At 38.0% G+C, this 21,219-nt stretch overlaps 1 protein-coding gene across 1 annotated transcript; it reads right to left on the bottom strand.

Moving 5' to 3' along the window:
- Window positions 1-290: 290 nt before the first annotated feature.
- Window positions 291-10,354, bottom strand: LOC100890339 (neurotrypsin). Its single transcript, XM_030987937.1, has 4 exons — window positions 10,192-10,354; window positions 4,652-4,987; window positions 3,038-3,349; window positions 291-708 (listed from the first exon to the last, which is right to left on the bottom strand). Exons 1-4 carry the CDS (start codon window positions 10,277-10,279, stop codon window positions 533-535), a joined length of 912 nt encoding a protein of 303 aa, XP_030843797.1. The 5' UTR covers window positions 10,280-10,354; the 3' UTR covers window positions 291-532.
- Between the last annotated feature and the right edge of the window lie 10,865 nt (window positions 10,355-21,219).

The following is a 21,219-nucleotide window of genomic DNA, read 5'->3' as shown; positions in this document are numbered from 1 at the left end:
AAACTAAGCAACACGGCGAGTTTTAAAAACTTGCTTCTCGCCTTCTCGTCTTAAAACTTGGTGCCTTGGTGAGTTCTAACAAGTCGCTTTGTCGCTGCACGTGTAAATCTCCTTAGTAAAAGACTATATAAAAAAAAAAACTTTCTTGTCATCGTGGTGGCGATGGTGTCAATTCATATTGTCTTTGTGTACGCATGATCGTTAGACACCATCGGGAATGTTGAGAAAGAACCTTTAGGCCAATGCTATTTTGTTAGCCGAAAAAGTGGTATTTGTTTTGAAAGAGCAAGTTTTTTATGGGAAAAAGTCATATCTTCACGATGTTTCAAACATGTGAAAGCGTATTTAAAATCTTTAGCGAAAATAATCGTAGTGTAGTTTTTGTAAATTTTTTGGGAAAAGTTGGTTTTATATTCAAAACCTACTTTATACTCATGTTCAAGTCAAAGGGGTCATATTTGGTGTGAAATGTCTTTGGAAATCTGCAAAATAGGGCGTCATTATCGTCTCCGCTAACGGTCATGTGCTTCACCTAGAAATATGAAATGACGACACCGTGCGTGTCACGTGTTCGTACTTTAGCATAACGGGAATTCTTGCAAATGTTTCCCCATTGGCCGTCATGGTAGATCTCTACAAGTCCTGACCGGTTGTTGATCTCGTTTGTGTTATTGTCGACCAATCTTATTGGATGGTATGCCACAATGTCTGTAAACGAAAAAAAAGAGAAGGAGCCCCAGTAACACATTCTCGTCTTGTGATAGAAAATAAGAAATGTAAATAACAAGCTTCTGAACAGAATGCCTAAACAGTTTGTAGCGACTCATACTTTCGCACTACTTTACTGTACATTCATATCCTCAGTAATTTTCCATCACGCTACGTATTTATATTCATTATTCGGACCATGTCAGTTTATTCCTTCAATCACGCACCGTGGTTCCGTGCATCGTTCACCCGCGTATTTTCAACACCATGAGGTTTTCTTACTCCCTCTTACATCTCGGTCGAGTCAACAAATCATGCTTACATCTTCAGTCGAGTCAAGACTTCTCAGTATTTTGCTCTCTACACACGAGATTCTCCTGTGTCTTTCACTTCTTTTATGGCACGTCAACTTTTTTCTCTGCCGTCTCCAACGGGCTGGCAGTCTTCCAGTAGAACGTTTTTAATCATGTTTTCGTTCTGGTAGCTCTTTTCCCACACGAGCTCGACTCACCGTAGTTCGTCTGCAAGTTCATCGACGAGTTCAAGTCACTGCAACCCTGATGAATTTCATCATCAAAGTACGGCGCATCAATCGAGCGACTCACTGCTCAGCAACTACCGGCTTTGATGTCTACATTTCTACCTTGGCCTCCGATATCGAACGACTCGCTGTTTCGTCGTCGAGCGCCCCATTTCTTCTCTTCTCGCCTGAGAGCTTCTTCATCATCATCACGAGCGTCAGCGTTGAGATTCTTCACGACTCTTCAGCCACGACAACGAAGCATACATCTCCGTCATCAAGCCTCCGCACCATCATCGCGTGAGCCCCTTCCTTCGTTTCATCCGTCATCATCTTCATTGGACATTCGACTTCATTTCTACCATTGCCGTAAGCTATATTTATTCACTGCATTTATTCATGTTCATTCTCATCCATGACCATTCAATGTATCTCCGTGCAATATTATCAATTCTCATTCATGCGATTCTGATCGAATCCTTTATTTCCTTTCATGACTACACTTGGCAAGTGTTTTGTCTGCAACATCAGTACCCAATAAAATAACGAAAAGGGAATACTTTTTATCATGTATTTTATTGTCAGTGCAACCTTGCTTCCTCGTAGCTAAAATAAAATAGAGTTATGTTGTGTGAACACGCTTTACATTATTCATTCATAATCCCTAAGAGTTATTAAGTCGCTAGAACCCATTAAAATCGTTACATCATTATACGTAAAGCAGGGCTCCCACTTAGCCGAGTTGTATTAGCGAGTTATGGCGAGTTGTGGTGAGTTGCATCAAAGAGGCACTCGCAAAAACTCGCGAAAAATTCGGTATGGCTTAGCGTAACTCTTTACAACATTCCAAGACTCTCCTCGAAGTCGCGAGCGGTTCCAAAATTTTGAACATGTTAAAAAATTTCCCCCGATTCGTTGTAATTCGAGGTGAACTCGCCTACACTCGTGATATTCTCGAATTACTTGTAACAAGCTCGCGCTGCACTCCTCATAACTCGTAGCAACTAGCCACCTTATGAAGAGTGCAGCGCGAGCTTGTTACGAGTAATGCGAGTATATTACGAGTGTAAGCGAGTTCACCTCGAGTAACAACGAATTCACCTCGAGTAACAACGAATCAGTGAAAATTTTGAACATGTTCAAAATTTCCGCTGATTTGTTGTAGCTCGAGGTGAACTTGCTCGATATTCGTGATATACTCGCACTACTCGTAACAAGCTCTCGCTGCACTCTTCATAACTCGCCACCTTGTGGAGAGTGCAGCGCGAGCTTGTTACGAGTAATGCGTGTATATTACGAGTGTAGGCGAGTTCACCTCAAATTACAACAAGTCGGGGAAATTTTTTGAACATGTTCAAAATTTTGGAACTGTTCGCGACTTCGAGGAGAGTCGTGGAATGTTGTAAAGAGTTACGCTAAGCCATACCGAATTGTTTTCGAGTTATTGCGAGTGCCTCTTTGAGGCAACTCACCACAACTCGCCATAAATAACTCGCTAACACAACTCGGCCAAGTGGGAGCCCTGCTTAAGACACACCATGATAGATTTTATATGCATGATGAGTTTTTTTAAAACACAATTAAAAAGAAAGTCCCTCCCATTTTACATCTCTCCCTTAACAAAGAAATTGGGGGCTTTAGATCGATTTTTGTACCCCTAGAAAAGTATAAGGTATATTTTTACAATCTATACCCCTTTCCCAAATGTAGAGGGATGTATCTCGACCCCCCCCCCCCCGGATTAAAGCAAGAACCGTTGACAGTGAGGAAAAACAAAACAAAAGAGCCTATGACAGACATCAAACTTACCAAAGGGTTTACACACGATGCCTGTCTCGTAGTTAGAACCATTTCCAGGTATCTCACTCACGTTACGGCAGCTGATGATGTCGTCTGATGATGGCATACACATGACTCCTTCATCCTGTGAACCTCCTTGGAAAGGCATCTGCTCTATTCCTTCGTAATGATGCAACGGCTCATCATACCCCATGGCTCTACAAAGCATTTCGTAGGTAGTATGGACAGCAACCGCCCACACTTTGACCCATTCTCCGTTCGTATAGGTTTCCACCCGTCCTTGCTCCGAGTACTCACTTCCAGTCATCCGCATGTCCCAATCTTGTTTTAAAAAGAATGGCGGCACTAATTGAATTATTTCATATAGGTACAATTATACAGGCGCGTATGCAGGGGGGGGGGGGGGTTAACCCCCCCCCTTTGGTAATTTTATGTATGTAAACCCCCTTAAAAAAAACCTAACCCCCCCCCTTTTGATTGTTTTTTCTTTTTTGTATAAAAAAAATAAAAAATAAAAAAATATGCCCACGGCTGACCTAAAAAAGGTGACCTTACCCCCCCCCAACTGAGCAAAATGTAAAATTTCCAAATTTCGAGACCAAAAAAAGAGAAAAAAAAGTGTACAATTATACAGGCGCGTACGCAGGGGGGGGGGGGGTTAACCCCCCCCCTTTGGTAATTTTATGTATGTAAACCCCCCTAAAAAAACCAAACCCCCCCTTGATTTTTTTCTTTTTCTTTTTTGTATAAAAAAAAAAAAAAATATGCCCACGGCCGACCTAAAAAAGGTAACCTTACCCCCCCCCCCAACTGAGCAAAATGTCAAATTTCCAAATTTCGAGACCAAAAAAAAAAGAAAAAAAGTGGCCTCTTAAATCTAGCTCCTTAGCCAAAAAAAAAGTAGAAAATGTTTCTTACAACCTCGTTTGTGTCATGTATAAAATAAATGTATTGTCATTTTTTCTGACGATGTAACTAATCATAGCTGGTAAGGGGCACTGGTAAGAATGTGGAACTGGCACCTATTTCGAAGAAAAAAGAGCACTTATCTGAAATAAATTGGGGTACAATTCCCCTGGAAAATAGGGGTACTTGTGGGTAATCAAAAGATTGGGGAGGGGAGATGCACTGGAATATTGCTCTATGTAAACTGCACACCCATAAATAGTTGTCCAGTCATTAATTTCAGGATGATGATACTGCAGTGGCGTACGCAGAATTTTTTCAAGGGGGGGGGGTTCACATTTTGAAATCGGGCAAACAATTTCGCAACGACTCAACCAGCCGCTGAATAAGCGGGGGGGGGGGGGGGGGGTAAGAGGACATTTTTTTTAACCAAAAAATTCGCAAAGACGGGGGGGGGGGTATGAGGACATATGTTTATTTTTTTGGTCCCGAAATTTGAAAATTTGACCGATCGTCATTCCGTTCCGTTGGGGGAGGGGGTAAGGTCATCTTTTTTAGGTCATCCATTAGGATTTTGTTTTGTTTTTTGTTAATAGGAAAAATTAAAAAAATAATTTAAATTCAAAAAGGGGGGGTCTCCAAAACATACTCATACTAAAAACTGAAGGGGGGTACCCTCCTCCCCCTGCGTACGCGCCTGTGATACTGATATCTTACCTATATTTGGTTCGCATCTGACCTGAGCTATATTGTTAGGATCGCATGAGGTCGGGTTGTCTTCTTTGTTTGACACAGGGCAGTCTCCTAGTCTTTCCTCATCGCCATCACATACGATATCCCATTGGAAGTTATCAGTATAATCCTCTCGTGCTAGATCGACTACTTTGGTTGCTGTACCACCTTCGTATCCCTGCATACGACATGCCACAGCGGCTTCATTGTTAGTCCATGTTTGATCGCATATCAAGGCACGTCGACCCTCTGCTTGGTAATACACCACGCCCTCATAGGAACCTGCACCGCTTAGGAAGTCAATCAATGTGTCGTCGCTTGCTAGACAGAACAGATGGAACGAAATCGAAACATAATATGATAACTTTAGGGCACTCTAGATCTTGCACAGTAAAGTTTATTTTGAACGTAAATTTAAGAAATATTTAAAAAAGTCTGAATTAGCGATTCTGATGGGTGATTAAACAAAATATCAGGTTACGTTTCTTAAAGTTGGATTTAAACGCAAATTCATCCGGTAACTGATGCAACCGTTAGTATTGCGTTAAAACGCAACTGTTAGAGGCAATGTGAGAAGTTCCAGGAAAGGAAACTCCGTAGTTATATACAGGGCGACCCAGAAAAAACGAAACCGAGAATTATCGATGTTTTATCACAACTTAATCACAATTATAATTAATAAATGACACATATTTGTAAATCATAGATCCTATTCTTTTAATTGATTTAACTCATATGATGCATATTTCACGCATGAGGGATTAAAAGTAATTTGAAGGAAGGAAACAAAAATGTCATTTGGCGGGCGGTATCTGAATTTCAAAGAAAAATTCTCATTTCTAGACAGTTCATTTTTGCTCTTTCATATGACACCTTAATCAGAAAAAATGAGCCAGGAATAACAAAGTTCTGTCTGTTTAAAGTGATGCTTGCTCCTATTCTTTTAATTAATTAAACTCATATGATGCATATTTCACGCATGAGGGATTAAAAGTAATTTGAAGAAAGGAAACCAAAACGTCATTTGGTGGGCGGTATCTGAATTTCAAAGAAAAATTCTCATTTCTAGACAGTTCATATTTTGCTCTTTCATATGACACCTCAATCAGGAAAAAATGAGCCAGGAATAACAAAGTTCTGTCTGTTTAAAGTGATGCTTGCATTTCCATAATTTGATTAAACGAATTCGTTTTCACTGGCTGCCTGCCGTAGCAACAAACAGAATAGACAAAAGACTTAACTCCGTTTCGTTGACGATCAGACATAGACGAAAGACTTCAAGCATGGCTGATTGCCAATGAAACGGAGTTAAGTTTCATCGGTGGCAATCTGACGTCTGACGTGCGTCGTTGACAACAGCAAAAAATATGAGCGGTCCGAGACGGAAGCCTTGAAAAACCCCTGCCGACGTAGTAAGGTTCATCAAGAGTTCGTCCTTGTAGCGAACCCATGGGATGAGGGATGGTCTTGCACCCATGGTGAACAGCTGATTAATTGCGACATTGTGATCAACTAAGTCAAATGCTTTAGAGAAATCGGTAAGTACCACTGTTGTGATTAATCCGGACTTAGAATGCATTAGCGTGCAAATCGTCAGCATTAGAATGCAAGTACTCGATCAAGTTCAATAGGAAGTGGCCTGTTGATAGGCCGGAGCGGTTGCCAAATTGCTGAGAGTCGATTGAAGGGGAGATGTCTGCCATGAGCCATTTGTAAGCCAACAGTTGAAGGAGCTTTGCAAAAAAATCCGTTAGGGCTATATAGGTCGCAGCTTCTGCACGGAAGGCGTGTTATCCTTTTGAACTGGAACATTGAGTGATCTCTTCCAACGACTTGGGACTATCCCTTGCTCAAAGGAGGCATTAAAAATGTGGCGTAATGGGGAGCTGAGTTCAATGGGGAATTCACGGATCCAACGTGGGGATATTCCATCTGGACCGCCACTTTTTCCAACATGCGTTTTGGGTATAGAGTGTGGTGGAAAGGGTCTATAAGCAGGAGCGTACACATCGTGTTGCATGTGGGAAGACATGACCTTGATATAGCGATACCATGTGATTTTCGTGTTTGAGGTGTTGGACGCGATCTCGGTAAAAAGCTTCCTTTGCGTGACAGATCTCTCTCTGCACTTTCTTACGGAGATTGTTATGGTTTGAGGAATTATTGTGAAATGCCGTCTGTCGCTGGTTTATTAACCCCTTGACTCCGGCGGTCATCCACGGTTTATCTGTTCCATGTAGTTTGATGGTCTCCTTCCCCTTATGCCAACTATTGATGGTTGAGTTGATGTTTAGTTTGTTTTACATTTACTTGACTCCAAAGTGAGTACTAAGTGAATGCTTGCAAGTCAGCTCCTAGGGGAGCAACTGTTTAAAGGTCCCTCCGAGGGACTTGGTAATGAAGATTTACTGCATTACCCATATAGGCACTAGCGAATCGATTTGATTTCGAACCCGGAACCTCCCGATTTAGAAACTATTACTGTTCAACCACTTAGCAATCGCACGTCTACTATAGAGTACGGAATCGTAAAGGAGCGGACGAGATGGCAAGATGATTTAGGACAAGAAGACAAGTTATTGGAACTCAGCAAGTCAACTTATTTAGAACAAGAGGACGGTTGACGAATTGTTGTAAATTGATCTGCAAATCGACTCATTTAAGACGAGTCGACGATTTGCTGGAACTCGGCAAGCCGACTTTCCTATTTCCTAGAATACGTCATCTGGCCTTCTCGTCCTAAACAAGTCGATTTACTGAGTTCCAACAACTGGCTTTTTCTTCTTCTCATCTAAAACAAATCGAGGTGTCGCTCCCATTCCAGCAACTAGTTATCTTGTTTTCTCTTCTTAAAACAAGCCGACACTTTCATCTCGTCTTCTCCTCCTAATTCTTGTTCTAAATCATCTCGTCATATTGTCGACGCATATGTTGTCCTTACCTGTAACTAAATGGTATTCAGAAGCAGTTTGAAAGCTTATTAAAAAAAAGAACTGCACTGTCAATACATTTTGTAACTATTAATAATTCATTCACTATTAACAATATTAACTATTAACTATGGTTAATAATTAAGTCATATGTGCCATAGTGGTATTCTGGTTACGTTATATATGCGGGCACGATGGTGCAATAATTGACAAACGATAAATAGTTGAATTTTATGGCAAGATCGTAGACAAGAAGACTAGACAAGGATCTACATGACTATTTTGCCTTAACAATACATAAGATTATTAAAAAAAAAATAATAATAATTATAAGATTATGTAGGAGATAATGGAGAATGTATATAAGCTGTTAACTAATGCATTGTCATATTTTCCATAGGTATTGATTTGATTTGATTGGCTGTTAAGTTTATTCTCCATTTACACCATCACAAATGTATGACTTTAAGCATGTATGTTCACATGCAATAATACTTAGAAAAATAGGCCTCATATTAAGTACAACTTAAATAAACGTCCTCATTATAAGTAAAAATATGTCATATAATATATATACATATGTAAACAATTCATAGTGAAAAGCGAACGGCTAACAAGAAGTAAAAGATGGAGAGAGAGAGAGAGAGATTCAGGGAGACGTAAGAGAGGGAAAGGGTCAAGGGAGAGTAGCGATCAGATAGTAATAAGTGGATACATTTAAGGGCTGCGGATACCAAACACCTTGCTTTACATTCTATAACATAATAGCTGTAGATAATAGAAATGTTCATGATACAGATAGCGGCATTGGTAATACAAACTGTTTTGTAAAGACTAGTCCAAATTTAGTCCCTAACTGTTCCATTGTTCAAAGAGATAGGATCAGGAATATGTATAATGATAACCCTACGTATGAAAACAGCAGTTCATAATTTGAATTTTATAAACTCTCTAAAATTATCGAGTGATTACTGACGTGATTTTTCCAGAGAGTGAAAATGTAATGAAAATAAAGTGAAAGTCACTCTTTTGTAGAGGCCACTATTTAACATATTTCGATATTCACTCCTAAACATGTGATAATTGACGTGACTCCCTTTTCCTTGTTTTTAGAGAGTATACACGGTTATTGTATTCGATAAAAGGGTAATTGCATCCTCTCTCCTGGACAAGCAATACCTCCATTACTCTCTGCCACAAAAAGCTGGAAAATTAAGGGCTACTAAAGAAGGGCGTATTTATACAGCCATTTATTCGTCACATTTATGATTGTGATATTATCATAGCTTGTTTAAATATACAGTGCGTCCCATACAAAACGAAACCGAGAATGATCGATGTTTTATCATAACTTAGTCACAATTATAATTATCAAATGACACATATCTGTAAAGTTTAGATCCTCCTATTTCATTTGATGCAACTCATATGATGCATATTTTATTTCACGCATGAGTGATTACAATCATTTTGAAGAGAGAGAATCAAAAAGTCATTTGGCGGACGGTATTTGAATATCTAAGAGAAAATCACATTTCTAGAATCATGTGATTTTTCATTTTCATTTTCTGCATCATATGAGTTGCATCAAATGAAATAGTGGGTCTAAGGTTTACAAATATGTGTCACTTATTAATTATAATTGTGATTAAGTTATTATAAAACATCAATAATACTCGGTTTCGTTTTTCCAGGGACGCACTGTATATTATCAATATCTTAATTCTTTTATTCGGCAAAGACAAATCAAGAATCAGTGAATACAAAACAATAGTGAGATTTGAAGTGACAGAAGAGACAGATAAACTTAATAACCATAATCCCAAAATCTTCGTTTCAATTCTATGTGACTTTACATAAATAAATAACACAAAATAGCCGAATACATCAAACCATGAATTGCAAGTATATCAAAGTAGAGAAGATGAAAACAATTCATGTCACACTATGTACATGTACATGCATACGCTAAAAAAAGGTCTAGATTGTAGAAATGGTCCCAGTTATTATTCATATTACGTTTAATTGCGTGTAACTCTACATACGTATTTCATACTCATACTTGGTTTGAATTCCTTGTACACGCCACGGAATAGCCCCTCATAACACCACTCCCCCTCCCATCCCCAGTACAAAAGGATGTCATTGCTCCTCACAATGCGTCTTTTAAACAGCCATCAATCCGTCACATTGAGGTCTAAATTGTAAGAAATATTCCAAGTTTTTATTCATATACACAGCGCTTCCAAGAACAAACTATGAGCTGTAAATATACAATCTCTCTTTACATGAAGTACATGTATTATGTATTCAAATGATACAAATCCATACATGCTCGCTGAGCAACATTCTGGCACTAATGGATTTTCACAGGCCATTTTAAAACCAAGGTTTCTCAGAGAAGCGTATATGGATTAATGTTTCCAATGGAGCATTCGAGAGCATATTACTCTTTTTTAATGAAAAGCAAAATATTTATTCAACAAAGCTAACAATTTTCTCCCATTTACCGTTTGTTTTGAGGTTTCGTTTTTTCTGGGACACACTGCATATATACTGGCGTTTGGTTCTATATTCTACGTATGCCATACTCACATTCGGTAGTCATTCCTTGTACGCCCCACCAGAGTACATGCATGCAGACTAGTATCCGCAGTAGAGGAAGAAATGTCCCCATCTTCATATTTCACGATTTATGAGACACACCTGTTATTGAATGAAGTATTCTGACACTATGAGCGAGTTACAGTGAGCAATGCATCTCTTATACCAGCATCCACACATCACATGATGATATGTCTTTATTGACACTATGATGTTCTGTTTACATAAAATTATGAACAATTAAGAAAAAAGACATATGACGCATTATTTACATATCATTACGATGTTAGACGTATGATTGTAAATTCCATTCTTTAATTTGCCGACATATTTTGGAGTATTTGGGGTTATAAGATGACCAATCAAATGCTGACTATAGTCAAATATGAATTTAAAAGCAAAAAAGTATGTGCTAAATGAGTACTCCTTTCAAATAATTAATATGTATGTCTTCTGTTAACTCGACAGTTCAACTAATAATTGTATCTTGAGTAGTCACTTTTATTCATATTATTAATATAAATTACCTTGTTAATTTGTTGGAAATGAATATCAATAAAATCCCTGTGGAGGGAAAAAGTATAAAAACAAAAGTATAATTCGACTTAAAAGGAAATCGAACCTTAATAGCAAAAATATCTAAAGAAAAGTGAACAATCAGAGTCGCAGCCACCTGGTGGAAGTTTGAACGAAATCGGACCAAAAATAAAAACGTTATGTATTCTAAAAAATTGTAATCACTATACGAATGGGAACTTCAAAAAGGCTGTATAGGAAATATCACTGTGACAAAGTGCAGTACAACTTTCCCATTCGTTCCAACACACAACATGACTTAAATATAATACTGTCACAAAGGGGGGTAAGAGCACATTTTTTGTTTTGGTCCCCCAAAATCGCAACGACTCAGCCAGCCGCTGAATAGGAGGAGGGAGGGGGGGGGGGGGGTGCGTACTGATTTTTTTTTTTTTTTTTTTTTTTGGGGGGGGGGGGGAGCGGGGGGGGGGGGGCACGTTCCTGTTTTTCAGTACATTTTTGGCGAATTTGGGGCTGATTTTAAAACTTTTTGGGGGACCGGGGGGGGGGCACGTGCCCCCTATGCCCCCCTGGATCCGCCACTGGAAGATCATACCGGCGAGCTCAGGCGACGGCAGGTAGTCTCGCCAAAGGGCAATTATTACCTTTTTTTTTAAATTCATTCCCGGTCTGGCTCTGAGGGCAAGAAAATACCTTTAAACGCGTATACCGGCGCGTACAGTGGGAATTTGAATGCTTTTTAAGAAGTCTACTTTTTCTTGGAAATGGCCCAAAATTGACGTTTTTAACTTCTTAATGCGGCACGCGGACCGCGTCCAATCTAAGATAAAACATTCCTGTATAGGCATTTTCTTGGTCACGCATGCTTACAGTATGTTTATTCGACTGAGATCCCTGGGTATTTATTCAGTTATAATTTATGTTTGCCTTTATAAATAGTCAAACAAAGCAATAAATAATCAAAGTCTAATTGATTGTGACCTCTTTCCAAACTTTCGTAGCTAAACTAGCTAAGATGAACAAAAAACAAACACAAATCTCTTCAAAAGATCTAAATGCTTTTAAATATTGGTTTCCCTTTGTAAACGTCACTATAAGGAAGCAAAAAGAAACGATATCGAATACAATTATGTTCTGCAGCAGCATTTACATTCAGTAACGACTAAACGATAATATATTGTAGGCCATAAACTTGGTCATCTTTTTAAGGAAAGAAAATCCACATATAAGTATATTTCTTGAAAATGACCAAAAAAGAACATTTTAACACCTAAATACGGCACCGCGCGGACCGCGTCCAATCTAAAATAAAACACTCTTTATACGCGTTTTCTTGGTGACGCATGCTTACAGTATGCTTATTCAGTTATATGTTTGCTTGTAAAACATAATCAGGCAAAGCAATAAATAATCAAAGTCTAATTGATTGTGACCTCTTTCCAAACTTTCGTAGCTAAACTCTTTGCGAGCGCGTTAACCCTAATAAGGCCGGGGGGGGGGGGGGGCATTATGGGCCCCCCCTCCACAATTTTTCTGATTGCTCGGTAACGCATATGGATGGCGCCCCGCCGCTCGCTGACTTTTTCTTTCGAGTCTTGCGCAACTTTTAAAATAATTGTTTTGAAAATCGGACCTACGGTTACAAGGTCACGTGACCTTTTGTCTTTGCATGTCAGCCCGAAAATCGCTCATTTTCGTGATTTGTGTACAAAACATATGGAAAAGTCATTTTTCCTAAAAACAGGACAACCATGGGTTATTGGGTCTTGTTTACAGTTAAGGTGGTTGTTTTGATAGTCAAAATAGTTGAATTGTAGTAAGAAATGAAATAAAACAACAACAACAATGAAAAACATAAGTTTAAAAAAACTATGAAATACTTAAGAAATTATCAAAACAAGGGATAACATATTATAAGGAATAAGCTGGCTATTCCAAATTTTTTTGTCATATTATTATTTGGAATGGTCTAATGAATATATGTAGTGAAAAAGAATTCTTAAATATGAATTATATATGATTCATGGGTAAAAATGTGATTTTTATGACTTTATTTGCATAAATTACCATAAATATGCAAATGAGTGAATTTTTTCCAAAAAATTTAAATTATCATATTATTTTATACACTTCACTTGACATGCGTGCAAATTTTCGCGGCCGAGATCTTAAGGGGGGCCGTAATGACCCCCCCCCCCCGGCCGTACTAAGACCTCAAATAGCCCGGCCTTTTTAGGGTGAAATTAAAGCCGTAAAATCACAGGCTGCCGTGTAAAGGAAAAATACGCGTACTGACAATTATGCCAATTCGAAATTCGCATAGCTATGGGGATCTCATAGTTTTTATTTCAAACATTCATGAATCTATTATTATTTGTCCTATTTATTTCAACCTTTCAACGCTTTATTTAGCTTTTTTTCTGCTTTCATAGAAATAAAATCATTAAAAGAGTTGGTTAATAAATTTGTGGATGTCACAAAAGTAAAAAAGGGTAAGATGAACAAAAGAACGAACACAAAACTCTTCACACACACACACACACACACAAAAAAAAAAAAAATCGAAATTCTCAAGCAGCATGTACATTTGTATGCCATAAACTTGATTATCTCTTTAAAGAAAACAAAATCCACAAAAAAGTATTCTTTTAAAATTAAAATCACTTTTAAAAGGAAACAAAGTTGAATGATAGTCCACTATAGGGCTGATCCACTCAATACAATTTTAGATCCAGATGATTCGTAATTGAACTCCTATTTTACAATAAACTTCAAGATTGTTTGTAGTTTTCTGACAATGGTTAGAACATCTTCCGGTACGGCGGTATATTTCATGTGGTAATATTCTCCCTTTAATAGTTGCGTCCCACTGTACGTTTAAAGGGACTTGGTAACATTGTTCATTTGACAGAAAATGGTGTTAAGGCAGTGACGTCAATGCTTGGTGCATGTACAATTAAAGAAAATCTGAAGGTTCGAGTAAAAACAGACAATCATCAATGATAACAATTGGAAAAAATGATCTGATCGATTCCTTAAATATCTCAACTATATTATGACAATCTAATTACATTTTAGGTGAATGTAAATTGTCACAAAACAATGAATTGGCTCTACCTGTATATACCATTCCAGACATGTAGGTGTTGACATTTTTTTTAAAGCCTGTCTGATGTCTTATTTTCATGGAAAAACGGTTGGAAAATTCAAAAATGGTTGGGAGAATTTACTGTTAGAGGGTGTTGCACAGTGACACCTTCAAAGAAAACCATAAATATCTGTGAGGTTTGAGAATTTCTTCAGGATTGTTTCTTGTTAGAGGATTAGTACAGTAGAAGGAATATAATAGGTAACATTTCATACAAAAATTACACAGTTTTTTCATCAACCTTGAACAATGTTCCCGAGTCACTTTAAACGTTTGTAAAATACTATGATTAAATCACCGAAATTAGATTTAATAAAAGTAGCTATATCTCATTTAAAAGCAATTACCATAATATATTTATTGTTTTTCTCCGAAAAGCAATTAAACCAAGTACCAATTGATGGCCGAAAAATAAGTGCATGTTCTAAAGAGATAAACCTGTCAGGTAGTGAGCGAAATGGTTTTGAATTTATTTGATTTGATTTATATAAGTATAGTTCTCTTACCCCATCATTTATTTTATATAATTTCCTTCTTTGTTTTCTTTTCAAATTTTTCTCTCTCCCTCTTTCTATTTTCCCTATCTCTCTTTCTCCCTCTCTTCCACGCCTCCTCTCTCTCTCAAAAAAAATAAACAATTATAACTTTAATTTGTTAGGCCTATCCTTTGGAAGATATCCTTGTAAAGATACATTTGAGAATAATCCTTCATTTTGGGATATTAATCAATAAACCGAATTCGAATTAAAAGTAGACCTCTCTTTCTCTCCACCTCATTTATCTCTCTCTCTCTCTCACTCTCTCTTATCTCTCTTATTGAAATAGACCGGAGCACCCCACACCGTTATACGTACGTACATGTATTCGCCCCTGGCAATGGAAAAATGTATAGTACGTGCTTTAATATGAGTATTAAAATACAAACGTAGTATATTACATGACTAAAACAAATATTAAAATGAAACCAGACATCAAAGCTTGACCCCCTATCAGGCAGAAAATTGTTAATGTATTAAACAAACACTTCTAGTGGGAGATTGTATGCAGCCAAGCCATCAACAAATATTTGTGGTGCAAAGTTGCTAATTCTCACATGACACACGTTGCAACATTGCTAAAAATAACTTCTCATTCTTTGTTACGAAGACAATTGCCAGTAGCAAACAAATACAAATTAAAAAACACACATTTTTATGTCATAGGAATAATGATGACGATTGTCACAAAGGAATCAAGGACCTCATATTGAGGGTGAGCAGAGCGAGCATGCGCTTTGGGGAGTGAATGAAATCATTTAAGATGAAACAACATGTAACAAATTGTACAGATGTATGATGATAATACTACTATTAGTGTACTATATTATTACTACAACTACTACTACTACTACTACGACTTCTATTACACTACTTCTTCTAATACTACTAATGGGAATTCTTCCACTACTTCTACTACTACTGCTAATAATAACAATTAACAAAAATTATAGTAGTGATAATTTAAATAACAATAATCATCATAATAAAAAAATTAATGATACTACTACTAGCGTACTGACGGAAGGCTTGGTTGGGGGGGGGGGCAGTTGACCCCCAAATAAAATTCAAACGTGGTTTATTTCATATTCGATACTATGTGATTTACAAATGTTGCTGAAATAAAATGATTTTCCGTTTTTTTTCCCCCGCTCATTTTTGCCCATTATGCCAGAGGCGGCACTTCCTGTGAGGGGGGGGGGGGGGGGGGCACTGCGAACCCACTTTTTCAGGTACACCCCCCAAAAATAACTATCTAATAACTGTCCTTTTCCTCTTTTTTCATCTCTGATGAGTACGTCTTTTCAGGTGCAAGAAATTCCCCTTTTTACCTCTAATGTTTGCGCATTTTTACTTTGACTCGTGCACCTTTTCCTATCTAATAAGTGTACTTTCCCGTCGGATTAGTGCTCCAGTTTGCCTTTTTTGTTTTTATATGAGCCCCTCCTCCTTTTCAAAATGGCCCTTTTCAACATCTGATAAATGCCCCTATCACAATCTGCTAGATGCCCTTCTCCTTCAACAGATTCCCCATTTCCATTCTCACAAGTGCCATTTTCACCTCTGAAGCCTCTGATAATTGCCCTTTTTACTTCGACACGAGCACCTTTTTTCTTCTAATAACTGTCCTTTTCTCTTTTGATAAGTTCCTACTTTTCCTTTCTCCATAACATGCACCCTTAATTCAAGGCGACTTACAGTCCCTTTTTCTTTAATTTTCCCTAGAGCTCGCTTGCTACGCTCGTTCGCATTATAAATGTTATAATTATGTTACTTATGCTCGATACTCATCAGGATATTTTTTGTTTGTTTTGTTTGTTTGTTTGTTTGTTGTTGTTGTTTTTTTTTTTTGGGGGGGGGGGTCTTCTTTATAACATATAATTTGTCGCACTAGGACCTCACAAATCTTTAAAATTGTATTAGCTCACGCCGTTCGCTCAAAAATTAATATTCAGATCATCACAGCCTACCGCAAGGTAAGTTGCTTAATAAAGCAATGTCTTGTACCACGTAAAGAAAGAAACAAATATTGATATCATCCCTGGTATAATGTAATCACTATCATGACGATGTAGGGGTATATATTTATACCAATGTCAAAAAATGGTGTAGGTGTCGTTGATGTTTCCCTTTGTAGGTGCCCATTTTTGATGGTGCCCCCTTCCTATTGTGGAAGACTCGTGATGGTGATTTTTTCTGCCCCCCCCCAAAAAAAGGTTTTTGCTCATTGCGCCCCTGCTACTAGTAGTAGTAGTAGTAGTAGTAGTAGTAGTAGTCATGATGATGATGATGATGATGATGATGATGATGATGATGGGGTTACCTCGATCAAAATTTGGAGGAAGATTGGACATGCCCCTCCTTCCTTTAGGCTATATAGGCCAGGAATCTGCATGTCCCTACATAAGATTTAACACTTTTAAGTTTAATAAAATTACCTTCCCACCTAATCTTTACCTGAAAGGATGACAAATTACCGCCTGTTGCAAAAATCCCACTGTAAACAATAAAATGAAATAGGTAAATAAAGATCACAGGGGGCTGGAAGTTGCTCCAAAAGCGCCAAAATGATTCTCTTTATACTTACTACAGTCAAGATGACTGTTTCAAACTATTTTCTGAGGTAATAGGAGCACATAGTAAATGTTCCATTTGACATTCCCCCACACCCACGATCCTATTATTTTGTTATAATACCAAAATGGAGATTGACTTCGCTCCCGTTAGCTCAGGGAACCATTTAAAGCAGTCCCCTTGACTGTATAATACGCAGGGTATTTTGTGCCCGTCGGGAGCAACTTTCGGGGGTCTCTTTTTGTGGGTCGCAACGATAACCGTAGTTCATTTTATAGTTCATGTGGGTTTCCTATACCAATTGAACGTTTCAGATAAAAGAATTGTTCTGAAATGCCTATTAAAAACTGTGGGGGGGGGGGGGGGGCACTTCACAAGTAGGTAGTTTTTAAAGTCTCTGATCTAAACTCTTATCTGATAAATGTATACGTAAATGAAATTCTTATCTGATAAAGACGAGAAATTGCTTCACAGAGTGCGAATTCAAAACTGTGGGGGCACTTCACAAATAGGTAGTTTTTAAAGTCTCTGATCTAAACTGTTAACTGATAAATGTATACGTAAATGATATTCTTATCTGATAAAGACGAGAAATTGCTTGACAGAGTGCGAATTCTATCTCCGAATCTAATCGCGGGATGGACTTTGTTTCACTTGGAAGGAATATGTTTGTCGCAGGAGGGACGACCGTCAAATATCGCTTAGAATGGGGGGGGGGGGGGTTGAAACAAAGAAACAAAAAACACACACAAACAGATGGATTCCTTTATAATTATGTTTAATAGGGGCGTCTGTTGTGTGATGACTGGGAATTGCACAACAGCTTAGGTGGCCCATTTTAACTATAAGCAGGGGCAGTTTAGTATGATATTCCGGGAGGGCCATCAGTTTTCTTTGAAGTACATTTTGCCGAAAACATCTTTTAAAAACGAAAGGCATATATGCCTTCATCGCTATTTTTTTATAATGATTTAACGTGTTTATTTAACCGGCACACAGAAAGCTGAATAAAATCAATCGCTAAACACGATCTCCTTAAATACGGTAACTCAAAAGAAAATGAAACGCTCACACGAAGAAGGATGGAACAGAAGTAATTTAATCTCCAAATTATAATACACTGTTGCTCATAAAGTTGGTATAAATTGTATACCCCAATTTATTGAATTATTTTGACAATGATTTATTCCTAATAGATCTAGATATTAATATACATTCGCAGATTTTATTGAATAATAATTTGCCAGTGTTTGATTGGCATGACTGCTAAAGCATGTGTTTGCTACTATGTTTATCAACTAGGGGACCTACGCCCTTAAGTCATAAATGACAGTAATGGGGATTAATGCCCCACAAAAGGGCACTAATATAGCACGGTTTTGATCCTAGGGCCTCACAGTTACGAGGCCGTTGCTTTGCCACTGAACCATGACTATACGCAGCGGGGGCTAGGGTAGGGGGCAGTTCCCACAAATAAAAAAACCCAAAGAAAAAGCAATAAATTATCAATAATTCATTGCATTTTACCCCGGTCCCCAACATAAAAAAATCCTCTGTAGGGCCATGCATTATGGCTCAAGGCATGGGCACACAGAAGTTTTTTTGATGACTTTATGAGAACAGTGTATGTGCCAATGTACAAATCAGGCATCATTACAAACTTAACCAATCAGGAGAAAGTCACGTGAGAAGAGAAACCAATCAAGATAGATAAGGTTAGATAGTGAGAGGCGAATAGAACCAATGAGAGAAGAGAAAGTGCCTGTTGCTAGAGCAGAACAAGGCGATCCATGCATAGAGAATGAGAACACAACAAAGGCAGGAAAAGCCAGCGAAAAGCCGGCGAAAGGGGGATTCAGAAATGTTGGCAGTCCTGAGATAGGGGTGGGGGGATGTTTTCAAAGGGAGGGAACGAGCATACTCGTACCCTAAATAACACTGAGTGGGGGGGGGGGGGGGGGAGCCGGGCATCTACTGTACATGATTGCACTTTTTAAGTGCTCGCGCGCTGGCGCACTTTACGTCAAGGCTATAATCATACCTTGCAAAATAACGAAAAATTATTCTGAAGTTATGAAGTGCTTGTTCGCGCACGGCGCGCAACTACTCTTAATGATCGTGACATACTGTATACGTGTAGGATATACAGTTATACATACATGCATTTCTCATGCATTATGCTGAAAGTAAAACCATCACCTTTTTTCTTCTTCTTCTTCTTCCTTTTTTTTCTCTCTTGTAATCTCAGGGGGGGGGGGGGGTGATTGTACAGGCCATCCCCCCTACTTCAAGCCAGGGGGGATGCAGCCCCCCCCCCCATCCCCCCGGGATTTACGCCCCTGGGGTGGGGTGTTTAAACATCCCTCCCCCTTGTGCTGGTCCCAAAAAACAATAACACAAAAATGTTGGGGGCAAATTATTTTTGTTTTGTTATTTTAAATGTGGTAATCACTATCCCCCTCCCCCTCCCCCCCCCCCCCCCCCCCCTCCAATGAGCGAAATATTAGTCGGCGTGATTTTCATCCTGGATCCGCCACTGGATCAGCCCCCCCCCCCCCCACACACACACTTAGCAAAATGCTAGATCCGCCCCTGAAGACAAACTTAAACTTTAAACTCTTACAATGACATAGCTTTTAGGGGGGCCTGGTAAACAGGTGAAAAACGTAAATTTTACCTTTTTAAAACTAAAAATGAAAACGGGAATAGCTAATCGGTCGATTTTAGTCAAAGACATGGTTTTATAGCTTAATTAATGTCTAGAACTTGAGAGGGAGCTGTACAACATATTAAAGAGTTTACTATTTACAATTTCATAACCTAAGTCGATTTCAACCGCGACAACGATCATTGAATATTGTAGGATCGCATATGCTTGCAATATGTTCATTTGAACCAAATTCATGATGACCCCAACACTTTGTATGGCTCGGATTGTTTTCCAATTCAATGTATTTACCCTAAGTTTAGAAATATTCTCATAACTGAAATGGATGAATATAGAAAAACGTCGGCAATTTCAGAAATTTAAACTTATGTTTGATATATTATTGTGAACGGGAATTCCCCCTCATATCTTCAAGATATGTTTACTCAGTCTGCAGCAACACATCGTTATAGCAATAGATATCTCTGATATTCGTGGAGTATATTCATCCAAAAAGTTTAAACTGAAATAGTAGAAGGGCCTTTTCTTTTGAAGGTGCAATTATCTGGAACAACCTCTCTTAACTAATGAAGTACGTAATGCCCAAACCAAGCAGTCCTTTTACACAAGTTATTTGAGAAAAATTTAAATAAAACCCAAAACATAGTACACGCAACTGATAGGGAGTCTGTCACAAACTTGAATAGAAAGTACTTACCATTTACAGATTACTGTATTTCTCAAACTTATTCTACATACTACAAAATGTATTCTTATGTTTAAACACTCTGTGAATACAAGGATTTATTTTCAAATAAACAAAAAATGATTTTCTTGATTTTTTTTTACCGTGCTGACTTTACATTTACATTCAAAATTGTATTTGCATTCTTTCTGATATATCTTGTTTACTATTCACCATATAGGCCTAGTGATGGCTTCATGTATATGTATGTCTTTATAATCACGTATTTTTATGTAATGCAGGGCCCCCAATTATTAGTATAACGGTATCTTAACTACTGATGGGGCTATCCTGTTGAAATAAAAACGAAATAAGTAAATAAAAAATACGACTACTGACAACGCGAGTTTGTTGATTATTATGTCTGTATTGTTAATTCTGGGGTCAACGTACTATGAAGCCATATGCTTTATGTTGTTGACCCCTCTTTCTCATAATTTGTTTTTGTCTTATATTATTGCTCTGTACTGTTTTCAATTCATGATGCTTTGTTTTTTATTGTTTGTTATATTATAGACTAGTACATGTATGTTTGTTTTATTGAGAGTGAAAATAAAGACGAACTGATGAACTGAACTGGACTTCTCCATTTTTCTGGCTTCATAATATCTCCCTTGATAGTGAGGTCACGTTGCAACCTAGAAGAAAAAATTAGATTGAAAACTACTCTAATTATATCCCTTGTTTATACGCTAGTGAATATGTTTTTGGCCGAGGAATACTAGTAGCGAAAATCGCTGGCTTCTCTGGATATTTTTTCTTTGACAATATTTTTTCAAATCCGATTTTGCTGAATGTTTGGCTTTCTCGACTACACCATAGCTACCTACGC

The sequence above is a fragment of the Strongylocentrotus purpuratus genome, unplaced genomic scaffold, assembly GCF_000002235.5.
Source record: "Strongylocentrotus purpuratus isolate Spur 01 unplaced genomic scaffold, Spur_5.0 spur5_scaffold_17, whole genome shotgun sequence".
Lineage (NCBI taxonomy): Eukaryota > Metazoa > Echinodermata > Echinoidea > Camarodonta > Strongylocentrotidae > Strongylocentrotus > Strongylocentrotus purpuratus.
Note: the sequence above shows the minus strand (reverse complement) of the source record. Positions and strands in the feature narration are given on the sequence as shown.